Source organism: Atractosteus spatula, chromosome 14, assembly GCF_055471065.1.
Source record: "Atractosteus spatula isolate fAtrSpa1 chromosome 14, fAtrSpa1.hap1, whole genome shotgun sequence".
Lineage (NCBI taxonomy): Eukaryota > Metazoa > Chordata > Actinopteri > Semionotiformes > Lepisosteidae > Atractosteus > Atractosteus spatula.
Genome location: NC_142719.1, coordinates 20726464 through 20739695, shown reverse-complemented (window position 1 = coordinate 20739695; position 13232 = coordinate 20726464). Strand labels below are relative to the sequence as shown.

General features: G+C 40.8%; 1 protein-coding gene across 3 annotated transcripts in view; it reads left to right on the top strand.

The window, feature by feature from the left end:
* The window catches only part of dnm2a (dynamin 2a), a 93041-nt gene that overhangs the window by 55256 nt on the left and 24553 nt on the right, over positions 1–13232 (top strand). For all 3 annotated transcript variants that reach the window (XM_088931657.1, XM_088931656.1, XM_088931655.1), the window contains exon 13: positions 22–73. In XM_088931657.1, coding sequence (XP_088787783.1) covers positions 22–73 — 52 coding nt within the window. The remainder of the gene's footprint in view (positions 1–21; positions 74–13232) is intronic.

Genomic DNA, 13232 nt, shown 5'->3' with positions numbered 1-13232 from the left:
CTTTCTTCCACCCTCACCCAGCGCCCAGCAGAGAAACACTCACGTCAACAAGAAGAGAGCCATCCCTAACCAGGTACCTCTCTGGTCTGCTGCAGCCCACTTCCTCACCGACTGTCTCTTTAACAATGGAGTATAAAAAAGGGAACATCCAGAGTTGTGGCTCCATTCTTCTGCCATTACGGTGTTTTGTTGTAGGGTTAGTTTTGGAGTTAATTAATTCTCATCATCTCAGTTAGGATGTTTAAGGTCACCTCACTCCTGGTGCCTGATCCTGTCTTGACAGCCCCCTGGCGTCTCTCACAGAGGGGTATAGGGAACCCTAGCAAGTGCTTTCGCTCCTAAACTAACACCTCTGTCGGTGAGCTTTTCAGTCTCCTACTCGCTGGTTGACTGTCTGTTCTCATTGCCTTGCTTGGGTTTCCCTTAGCCAGCTTCACATCAAGAGGAAATGGTGTTATGTCAGAGGAAAGCCACATTTCCCAAAGTTGCCTGTTCCAAGTTGGCACCTGTTTGCAGATCTTGGCTGGAGCCCCTCAGAGGGTAACTGGCAAATCCTGTGGACTAGTCCAAGAGCACCAGGCCTATTCCATGCTCAGACCCTTAATATGTTACGCATACCTGTATACTTTCTGTACATGGTGGGGGGTATATTTTTTTTTATACAGCTCCAATTGCAATGGATTGTAACCCATTTTTCTTTAGCAGATGTGACAGGTTAATAGTGGGGAAGTTTTTTTAATGATACAGAATGGACATGGTCTTTTTACACCGAGTGGCGTTTTTTCATACTGAACACTCTTGCGGACATTAAAAGATTTGCAGTTTCCATCTTTAACCTAAGACTGTGGTTTAACTTAGTTCGTTCCAGCCGGAGTAAGTGTTTAAGATAATCTGGTTTTACTTTGCTGCAGTTGGAATCATTCTGCACCCCATAGTAACCCTAAATTAATCTCTTTGCTGTGTTATTTAACCAGATGTTTTTTTAATTATTATTTGCATGAATCAAGCTATTAATGTGCATACGAAGGTGCCAGCAGTGCAAGTAACAATCTTGAAGAGGAAATGGCATTAACAGATGTGATGATGATCTAATTGCATGTAACTTCTTTTGTTTTCTGTCGCTCTTTCTCCCACCTCCCTCTTCCTCTTTTCTGTTTTCTCATTCCTCACCTAATGCCTCTGCATGCTGCCTCCCTCCCCTTCTCTCTCTTCTGTGCTCTCTACTCTCTTTCTCCTCTCTTGCACGCTTGCTCTTCCTCTCCCATAATCTCCCTCGATCCAACATCACCCCCCACCTCCCCACTCTTTGCCACTTTCTGCGAAAAAGGGTGAAATCCTGGTAAGTACCCCCGACACGTCCACGTATGTCTTGTCCCTGTTAGAGGACCCTCATGATGGACAGCAGGGTCAGCCCTCCGCAGAGATGCTGGAGCCATGTGGGGCAGCTGGACCCGATTTATGGGGCAGGCCGGATTTGAAACGCACATTGAGGCAGACGTGCTCATTGTTTCTGTTGGGCCACTTTTGAGAGCCCTGCTCTAAAAAACACCAAACCTGCACAGCTTGCATGGAACAAAGTGAATAATAGATAGGGTTCTACCTGAAGTCGGTTTTGCAGCTAGTACTCCCTGTAGAGTGATTGTTTGGAGTGTTGCTGGGACTGCATCCATTCCTATGATGACTAGGGGCGTTTTACACTAGCGGATCGCCCCCTCATGCCTGGCAGGCCACCCGTAAACTAGCAGTGTTAATTGGGGAGCAGCTCTCCTCCTGATTCCAGAGCTCTGCACCTCTAAAACAGAAGCAGAAATTCCTAAAAGTCCGTAGTAAAAAAAACTGTTTCCCAACTCCAAACTGGAGAAAGGAAATACATAAAACATAGTCTCTGTGATGAATATACTTAAACACTAGGACATATGCTGCTTGGGGAAAAAACAACAAAAGGAGAACAGTTTTCGGCTGTGAAACCAGAGCTTTGCATATGTCGGTAATGGAAGAGCCTGGAGGCCTCAACTCGGGTGATCTCGCTTTCCAGCTTCACTAAGCTCCTGATTGGAAGCCATCTTTTGTAATGTAATAGAAGAGTATCAGACACAGAACACTCTTGCTCTGTGCTCTTCGAGAGCACAGACCTACTGCATTTTTAAGCCCAAACTTCATGCAATCATACAACCACAAAACCAGAATTCACAAATAAATGTCCTATTTGATTCACCACCTAGAATTCTTTTAAATTTCTTTATATTAGCATAGGTGTTAATTGCCATATTTATTGGTTGATCTTCAGGTTATGAGCTCATTATTCCAGCAAGCTCAGTTTATTGTCTGGCATATACACCATTTTAAAATAAATTAATAAATTCTTAAGAGTGAACTTGGGTGTGTTCCCATATACATTTGACTGTTGTGGTTGTGGCACACTGAGATCCAGTATCTAGCTTTATATTTCTGTACTTTGTGCTTGGACAGCCCTTTGCAGTTCTCTTTAGCTGGTGTTTCTCTCACAAGACTCAGTGCAGGAAATGAGACATCTTTGTTCTCTGTTGGGCAGCCTGGCCGTCAGGTCGCTGGAGCAACAAAAGCCAACAAAGGAGGTATTTGGTCAGCAGGGTGTGGCCTTGTGATGTCATTCCCCTTATTCTAAATTCCACAGGGACCCATGCTTGGCCAGGTGTATTGAACCACCAACCGACCGCATGGTGTTTTAAGGCCTCCAAAAGAATCTGTTGGCAATAACAGATATACATTTTAGTAGCAATTTCACCTTTAATGTAATTGATCTTTAGTTATCAACTTTGAGGGAAAAAGCAGTCAAAATGGCATGACTTATAAATGGCCATCCTCATTTTTGTTTTGTAACTTAATTGGTGTATATTTAATCTCGAATTGCTTTGCAGCAATACTGCTAAAACTGGTGTGAATTTTTATTCAATCCAAGTTTAACCCGGCTCTGTTTTTTGTAGTGATCAAAGACCAACAGGAGCAGTGCTGATAAAGTATTGCTATTATAAATGACATTTTAATTAATTGCAAGATTAAGATGGTCAAAACCTCTTAGAACCTTTGGCTTTAAAGAGCTGATGAGCACTGCTGTTGGAGATACTTCTCCATTTCTAATCTAATCATTTTAAACCCAGAAGCATTTCCCTTAATGTTCTCAATGTTAAGAGCATCACTTGGCCACCCTACATCCTTTCCTTGTGTTTGACTGCTGTGAGGCCTGAACACCTTAATGGAAATGCTCACTTCAAAAACAGCTTAATGGAGGCTGGGAGCCCAGCGTACAGATGTGACCCCTGGGCACTTTTCTCAATTTTAACCATGTCTTATCATAGTTGGTTACCAAACTGTGAAGAATAATGGACTTTTCAGGATTTGTCTTGTGAAATTCTGCTGGATTGTCATAAACAATACTTACGCCTTTCTGTAGGTTTTACCGCTAGACATGTCCAAAAAAAAGCAACTTTAAAGTTGACGAGTTGTTGAAAACTCTCTACTGATCTGATGGTAATAATGTCACACCATATCATCCTCCTGTCATTTTTCCAGTTAGGACATGGGTAGTCCCATGTGCATCGCACCCAGAGAATCAAAATAGTTTGCTCTTTCTTATCACTTTGCACATTTGTTCTTCTTGCTTACTGTTTGACATTTTTCTCATTTATCATAGTCATGTAGTGGACATCTGTTTATTTTGAGGCCACCTACAGGACAGAAGCAGCATCAAAAGCCACTACTTGTACAGCAACTTGGTCCAGATGAACAACGAGAGCAGCAGCCAGAAACACTTATGAGCATTACGATGCATGTTACCCTCTCAACCTCTTTGCAAAGATGTTTGCTGGAAAGAAATGCTAGTAAACCGGTGACCATAAAGTGGAATAAGGCTGTTTCTGTAGTCTTTATTTCTGGCCTACAATACTGTAGTAACTAATATGAAATTTAGGAGTACTTTCATTCAGAATTAATTTAATTTTGTGAGGTGACAGCTTCATTTCCACTTTTTTCTGTCTAGGGTATCTGTGGGATTGTCTAGATGTAGTGGTTCAAATATACATGTTCTCCTTCTCATCCTAAACAGACATAAATGTGAATTGATATCCCCCTCAAAGTTGCCCTGTAAAACACCTGAACAGCCCTTACTCTCCCTTTCATTTAGTCCTTCTACCATCTTTGTTTACACTTTCTGATGGCCTGGTGTGACATCATTATCATGCGCCACTTCAGTCACTGGTGTGACATTGTCATGTGCTACAGTTAATGCGAATTTTTAATCTAGCTCTAGTACCAGAGACTTGACATTATTTTTATCTGATAAGTAACAAATGTGATTAATCCTTTCTGGACATGTTTAGAAAGGATAACCAAACAATAAGATGTATATTACAGTATGCCACCATTAATGAAAAAGCGGGCTTTTTCAAACTTTACTACAGTTGGTGCCTCAAATCCCTTTGAGATAAAAAGATGCTTTGTTTTAAATGTAAATTTGCCTATTATGTGCTGACCCTGGGAGTATCCTGGTCATGGTTAAGTGACATGTCTTGAATTGCCATGGGGCAGTGTAAAAGTTGTTTTAATCAGTTTTGTTTTAGTAAAATAACAGAAAATTATTCAGATTTGCCACATTAGAGACCTAGGGTCAAGAGTAACACTGAGGCAGAAACCAGTTCCTAGTTTTACCAACAAGCAGTAGGGGATGTAGTTCTACCTGCTTCTTGCTCTGACTTTTTGAATGAGCTTCCTTGGCGTGATCCGTTTTTAATTGTAGAATTTTCTACTTTCTCTGATCTCTGGTCTGCTCTGCTGTGAGATTCAAAGACTTCTGCCTCTTTACTTTCTAAGGATTGAATTTTTCTTTTTTACTGCACTGTTTGTGCATGTGTGTAACACCTAAAAGCAGTTAGAAGAATGTGCAGATAAAAAAAGACTTGTATGTTTCTGATTTTAAATTGCAGGGATTGAGATCAGTATGTATTGTCAGTGTGTGCTTCCTTCTGTGCAAAGAACAGGACAGAATCACTACATTTTTGCTTTGTCATCAGAGTATGGTGTGTCTTTTAAGTGATTTTAGAATGATGGATATTTTAGCTGTTTCACTTCAAACCTTTTTAAAAACATCTGAAGACAATAGCTTTAAAGTCACTGGATCTCAGTGTGCCTTCATGTTTTACAATCAGTACAGCTTAAATAGGTTCAGATAGGTGGCAATGACATCCACACACGTTAATTTAAGAGGCAATCACAAGGTATGGAATCAAGCTCTAGTCTGTTATAATAATCTCACCTCTTAATAAATCCAAATATCCTCTGTTAACAGTACCTTGTGACTTAAAAAGCAGCTTTAATAAATAGAAATATATAATTTTTTTTTTGGGGAGGGGAAAGGTTCATTCTTTATCAATAAAGCCATATAAGGTGTATTCAATTTGTTTGACGTGTGCTCCATAGTGGACAGCTACGGCTTATAACATCCTTCTTAGGATTAAAAAATGAATTTAAATGAGTGGGATGATAAAATTATTGAGGAAAGCTTTAGGGGTGCTTTTACATTACTTAAGATCACTGAAACAAAACAAGTTTGGAAATGGATATAGTGGGGAATGTGATGCAAAGCTTCCAAGTTTCTTCGTGAGAACAACCACCTCACCCCTAATGGAGTTTCTTCAGAAAGAGCGCTGCCCTCTTGTTCAGTCCTGGTTCTGCCCCCATTTCTGAGGCCTTGGTTCCCCTGCGCTAGGTGAGTCCCTGCTGTCCATTGCTGTGGGTCTGGTTACAGGTTTGCCTTGTGACTTGTGACAGACGTTGAATTTCCATGGGGAGTGGTGAGCAAAAACAAGAAAATTGGAAAACAAACATTTTCCTTTTGTGTGTGTCTGGCTATTGATTTCCTTTCAAATCTGGGTCCCAAGGAGGAAAGAGGAAAATTTATTTTCAGATTTGATCTTTATATTCTTACATGTAGGATATCTACTCTCTCCACAGTTTTTGTTTTGTTTTAAGAGGTGGCTGTTTTCCCACCTAACCTTTACCTCTTTACTGGTATTAGTGGTCTGGAAATCTCTTGTGATTGTTGGTCCTAAAGTAAAGGGTGATTGTGTAGTTCAGATCTAGAAATTCCAAACCTTAAGGTTTCATTTTTTTTTGGAGAATATTTTTTGCTTCTGAAGTGTAGTGTTAAATATCTGGATGAAAAAAGCTAAAAGGGATTAGACTCCGTTGTCTTCTTATGAAATGTCAGCCGTGGATTAGACAGACAGACCTGTTTCAGCAAAGAAAGGGTGCAGTTCTGAAAGATTCCTCCAGGCTGTGCAACTTCTGGAAGAGAATGAGTGAGATGTGCCTTTTGCCATTGGCTGAACCCTTAATATGCTTCAACAGTGAAAATAATTTACGGATACCGAATTGCTCAAGCTTAGTTTACTTCCCTGCTTCAGATTTTTTATTTCTGAAATGACTTTAACCTTCCCAGTCCCCCAGAGAAAGAATTCCAGGAAATTTAGGGCCTCGACTTCTACTGATTTACCTTTTGCAAATTTGCATATTTTAAGAGTCGGTTAATGAGACGAATACGGCTTGTAAGTGAGCCTCTCCCTGCCCAACTACCTACTACCCAGCAAATCCACGTCTCAATGTGGTCAGGTTTTTATATTGTAACATATGCTCCTGGTTACAGTGGGGCGTGCTAATCACAGAGGCAGAGAGAGAATGTGCAGGCTTGACACAGAGGAGGGATTCATGTTTATTTTAGCTGATTATTATAAGTTTGTGATATCTTTTAGTTGGTCAATATTATTATTCGTTTAAAGCCAGTGTGGTAATACATAAGTAACCCTCCCTGATGTGATAAAGTATTTTAACCACACATACTCTATACTGTAGTACAGTATGCAGCACTATAGGGGTAGACGTGGTTATATGTGAGCTTTGCTGTTCTCTACGGTTCTCCACACTGAACTCTCAACAGGGTGCACAGGACGTCAGACAGATGGTCAGAGACGGGTTGGCCCTGTTTCTTCTGAACAATAACGGTTGCCCTGGTTCTGAAAGTCTTTCTGACAAAAGAACCATACTATTTTGATTACGTGAGCTGGCTATGTGTTCAGTCAGTTAATCGATTGTTAGCAACGAACCTGCTGGATCATGTTTCTCCAGAACCAAATAGTGGTCACTTTTGAAATTGAAAGTGTTACTTTAATTAGCTGAAGTGGCAGCCTTTGCAATCACCCTGTACTTTAATAAATTGTACATGTGTAGTGTGTTCTTGTAAATGGTCAATAAGATTGTTACTAACACAAGGTACTTTTTTCCTCTGAAATCAATTTTGCCTCTCAGAATTCGAACTTAATCCTCCTATGAATCAAAATAATTAAAGTTAGCATTTTTTTCTGTTTGGTGTGATTTTTAATCAACATTTCCAATCAGTAGAAGAAATTCTGTGATTTATAATAATTTGTTTTACAGCTTTTGGACATCAGATCTGTATGTACTTATTGCCAAACATACAGATGTGTCAAAGTGCTGGAACTATGTAATTTTAACAAATGAATTGTGTAAAAGAGTCCAGAATGTCTGTTCAGGTGCTAGAATAGCTCTCTTTCTGAAGAGATTTCTAGCTGTCGATGGCTAAACCTCACCCTTTTCATTAGTTGTTAAGTATACAATAAGAGTTTGAAATCTTTTCAGAGTGATCGCACTTTGCTTTACCCAGTAGGAGTTCTCATTAGTTCAAATCCATTTGTTGACTGAGGACAGTTGTCATTGATCTGTAGAACCTAATACATTATTGAATCTGTGAATGAATGGAAAGTGTCCATTCCATAGTTCTGTAATTAATGTTCTGGCTGTTTGAAAGTCATCTTTTTGACTCCCATAAGCTTTAAGCTTTTTCAGTTCAGTTTTAGTTCCAAATAAACCAGTTTAAATAGTAAACAACTATTTGTTGCCAGTAACCATATCACCCTGCAGCTCACAACTGGCAACCCACTGAAGCTCAGGTGTGTGCCTGGTCAGTACCTGGATGGGAGACCTCCAGGGAAAAACTAAGGTTGCTGCTGGAAGAGGTGTTAGTGGGGCCAGCAGGGGGCGCTAACCCTGCGGTCCATGTGGGTCCTAAAGCCCCAGTATAGTGACGGGGACACTTCACTGTAAACAGGCACCGTTGGCCCTTACCAATCATGGCCTCCTAATAATCCCCATCTATGAATTGGCTTCATTACTCTGCTCTCCTCCCCACTAATAGCTGTTGTGTGGTGAGTGTTCTGGTGCACTATGGCTGCCGTTGCATCATCCAGGTGGATGCTGCAGATTGGTGGTGGTGGAGGGGAGTCCTCATTACCTGAAAAGCGCTTTAAGTGGAGTGTCCAGAAAAGCGCTATATAAGTGTAAGCAGTTATTATAATTATTATTATTTATATCCTGCAAGATACAAGACTGGAGAGAAATGCTATGCTTAACCTTTGCTACTGAGAAAGTACAACAGCTTATTACAAAAGAACCAGTCAGTGTTTATCTTGGGTTATGTGCATTTCCCTTTCAAATCCAACATCCAACTTTCAAACGCTTCAACAAAAGTACTGCACATTGCACTGTACTGTACATGATGTTGAGAAACCAGTAACTTCAGTAAGGAGTTACTAATGTAGAGTTTGAAGAAAAAAATAGAGTATTTTATTTGATATCCTCCTCCAGTATAAAGACTACCCTATATTTTAAACATATTTCTGTATTATCTCTTGTCCACACTGCGAGTGAATTTAACTCTTTAAATTTTAAGTTTTGTACATTGTCACCTTGTAACATTGTTTATATTCTTTCCAATCAGTTACAACATGGAGATTGTAGAGGATAAACTCTTCAAGTTGCTTCCCTGCTGTCGAGTTAGGATTTTTGTTCTTGATGGAATTAATAATTCGCTCTATCAAATCTTTTCTTTTCCCACCTCACATGAATCCTCCATTGCTTAAAAAATCTTAGTGTTTTGAAATTTTCAAGTGTCTCAGCTGAATTTGAAGTGGTCTGATCAACCAAAAAGTGCACAAGAATCACTTCTGCAGCAGAGACAAATTCCTGATCTGCATCATAGCTGGACAGCCTTTGCTGTTACATCATATCACTTGATGGAGCCCAGGAAGCATTGGGTGCAAGGAACACACCCTACACCCTTCCTTTGCAGAGCACAGACACAAACATCCTTACACTCACACCTGCCCCAGTATTACAATAGCCAGATCACCTACCAGCATGTCTTTGGAGTTTGTGAGGAAACTCACACAAAACCATGCAGACTCCTCAAATAGCACTCCAGGAATTAAACCCGGGGCTCCAGAGTTGTGAGGCCTCAATACTAACCACTGCACCACTGTGCTGCCCACCTTTGAACAATAGGTAATATAATGTAAGGTAAGAGCAATGTTCATAATTGGGTCACTTACTGTACTTGATAAAGGGTCAATTTAAGTGACAGCAGTGTGAATTTATTAAGGCTTTGCATTTGGCACTTCAAGGTTATGGGTTCAAAATTCCAAATAGGGTGCTGATGTGCATCACTTAGATTGCTCTCATGAAAATAGCCAGCTGTATAAATGGGTACAGATGTGACTTGAGGTAAAATCTCAGCCAAATAATAGCAATGTGTTGCTAAAAAAAATGAGCAGACTGTCTTTGCTGAAGTAAAGTGAAATAGGAGTTACCTGCCTGTGCACTACACTCAGACTCCCTCAGGTGCTGCTGTTCTGCAGCTCTGTGGGAAGGGCAGATGTTTAATTTTGCTCATGTAAATTTACCTTTGGAGGGAAATGGTTTATGTGCATGAATCTCAACTTTAAAAAATAGACTTATGTCCATATGTCTTTCCTACTGATGATTTGAGGTTTTTTTATAAAAAAAAGTTTTGTAGGGTGCTGCAACAGTGGTACAATATTAAACAAGATCCTCGAGCACAAGCTCAGTATTTTTGGTGTCAGTTGATACATTCCTTGGGTTCAAGGGTGTTTGGTACATTCCTTGGGTGTTTTTAAGTGACTTAAACTAGGTTTTCTTTATCTTGGTCATTCTTGGTGTGTCTTGATGTAGCTTGGGGATCTTAAACTGTGTGTTATCATATTCATGGTGCTAGAACATTTCTTGAATCCCTATTTCACTTCTCTCCAAGGATACTTGTATTAGAAGATCAGCATTGTTGTGTTTGGTTGCTTTTACACAAGCAGTCCCATAAGTTATATAGAACCTGCTGCTTTGTGCTTTAGAAACAGCTGTAAGTGTTAAGATGCTTTTTGTATTGATTTTGCTTCAGGATTTCCAGACTGCTGACCAGTTACTGAGTCCAATTGGATGTTTTAACTTTAAAGAAATAGCTTTCTTTCCTTCCTGCTCTGTTTCTCCTTTTGCTGTCCTGTTTCTTGGCTTGGCTTTTCAGCCCACTTCAGACGGTTCTTCTCTGAACCCTGTGGTGTTTTTTTTAACTTCTTAAAATTTTCAAAACAATCCAAAAACCAGCCCCCCTTATCGATTTGTTTGCAGGGCTCAGGCCTTTCCCACGCAAGGCAAACTGTATGAGTTAAGTTACTTTGTTTAGTGTTTTTTTTTCCCTTGTGTTCCATTTTTATTTTTTTGGAAGTTGAGTTCTGGCAAACTGTGTCGAAACTGTTGTATGTGTGCGCGTGCGCAGAGGGAGGTGGCACGAAGGGTTACCGTGACGCATAAAACAAATAACAAAACCCAGGCTGGACTCATTGCTTTGTGGTCTCGTCACTGCAAATCACCTCCAGATGGGGGAAACTGTGGACGTGCCTGGAATTTAGAAAGAAAAGGCACTTCCTTTGCTCTGGAGTGGCTCAGAATGGCGAAGGCCTCCATCCTGGGGGCAGCTTCAGATCCCCCTCAGTATAAAGAGCATCAGTTTTTCAGGCAGTTGACTCTTCCCTTAGCCTGCACAAGGGCAGTGCTTTGCCATGTTCTTGCCTTGATTTGCTTCCACCCCTGTAGATGAAGTTAAAATGTTTCTTTCTCTGCTTTAATTCGAATCGGTCCCCCAGGATCTTGAAATGAGTCAGGCTGCAGTTCAGTCCTGCCTTGCCTAATGTTTTCTTTTTTTGTATCCAGCGATTCCTACAAGGCGCCAATCCACACACCGTCCGCGTGCGGATGCGTGTGTGGGTCTGTGCCTGTGTTTACCAGCTCACCCTGAAGGAAGCTTGAGGTGCACGCATCTGAAGCAGTCTCTCTGCCCATCCCAGTGGCTGTGCACACAGCAGGGGCTGCACACACCCTTGATCTCCCTGCATTTCACCCCTTCCCACCCCCCCCCCCCAAAAAAAAAATTAAAGCTGCATATTAGCTGTAGCACTCTCTGTAAAGGAAGACTGAAGCTGAAACATCTGCTGTGAATCAGCCTGACCCGATCGTGGCTTTCGTCTACCCCATTAACAAAGCCGGTAGTGTGTTCTCCTACCAGCCCCCAAAGACCACCTGCTCCTGGGCTTTTGTTTAATGCAGCACTGTAACTCCCCTCCAGGCCTCCTCCTCCTCTGTCACTTGTCAGCCTGCTTCCCTAACGAACGGTCCGCCCGATCTGCCCAGGCCTGCCTGTGTAACCCTGTCTTGGAGCGTCTGTCTTAACCATGACTAACATGACTAGTTCTAGGCTGTAACCTGTAGGGTAGCTTCCACTAAAACACTGACGCCTAACAGCCTGTTCCCTAACAAAGAGCGTCGGCCCAGACTGTCAAGGACGTGTGCTTATAAATGGCTCTTCTTCTGTAAAAACTTTTGTTAATATTTTGTCAGTTTTTGATATTTGATATTACACAGCCTTTTCATTTTTTTTCCTAATAAAAAACGTAGAATCGCAATTGAAAGGATATAATTCAGTTTAATTCAGTTGTTGGAAAGCTGCTGCTACATTCATGCTGTTTAACACTTCTGGAGCACTTTTTACACAATTTTGGAAGTCACGCTTGAAGTGTAGGTGCAATTTGACGTCATTGTAGACGTGCAATGGATTTTTTCTTCATTTTCAATGACGGGTACCTATAAGATCTTCATTAAAAAGTATTGCATGCAACATTTTTAAGTGAAATGTAACATACCTGATTAGAACAAATTTTGTTGTCTATTTTCTAAAGTGTATTAATGCTACTTGCTTTCTCTTCCCTTCAATTGATGTCAATGTATATGGCATTTTTTAAAATATCTCAAATCTTTTTATTGCTGCTCAAGTTTCAACTGCATTTCTCCCTTTTGTCCCATTTATCTTTAAAATACATTTTTATGAAAAAAATATTTCAAGTATTTAATCATTTAATAAGTATCTTCCAGGATTATTATGTGGTAAAACATATAGTGAAAGCAGTAAAAGGAACTGGAACTCACTACTTCAAAAATTTTATTAGAACTTTTGGTATGTTTCAATATACACAACCTGCTTGTTATGTCTTGAAGGCTTGTGAATACTGGCGCTTTGACGTTCTAATAAATGTATTTGATGTAGAGAGCCCAAGTCCACCTTAATGCTTTCACTGATTTTTACTGCTGGTCAGGATCTCTGTTGCGTGTGCATTCAATTTGTTTTCAAATCGATATGTGGTACCTGTGTGGTTGACTTTGAAGTTAATAGTACAGTTTTAGAAACCCGCGTCATGATTTCTTCATAGGGCATTTGTGACGTTTCCAGGTGACTGATCATGACTTAGATGGTGCCCAAACTGTCAGGTGTTTAAAATTTGGATCTCATCTTTGTGCAGCTTTAAGTGTCGCTCGCCTTTCTTCTGTCCTGGCTGCTTCAGGAAGTCGGAAAGATCCCAGGGCAGAGCACTGGAATCCCATGGTTCCGTCCTGTCATCAGACGAGGCTGAGCGCATCAGAATTCCAATAATTGACTTAACGAAAAGCCCTCCCTTGTTCTGAGGTTTAATCATCTTCAGTGCCATTGTGCAGCTGTGTCAGTTTCAACTTCTCTTAAGCCCAGGACTCCATTGGGTTCCACGATTTTGCCTTTCTTGGAATAGTTTCAGCAAAAAGAGAGAAAAATGGCAATAATGAAACAGCCCGAGAGTCTTGATGTATAGTGTGGGACTGTGGGAGTGGCTAGAGCATTCAGAGAGACTCAAGTGATGTAGATCCAGATGTGAAGTGTGAACAGTTACCCACAATCCCCTGGCTTGGCTGTCTACTGATGCCAGTCTCCCACAGCACAAGCTGCCACTTGCTGTTCGTGTCACTGTCACCATTTG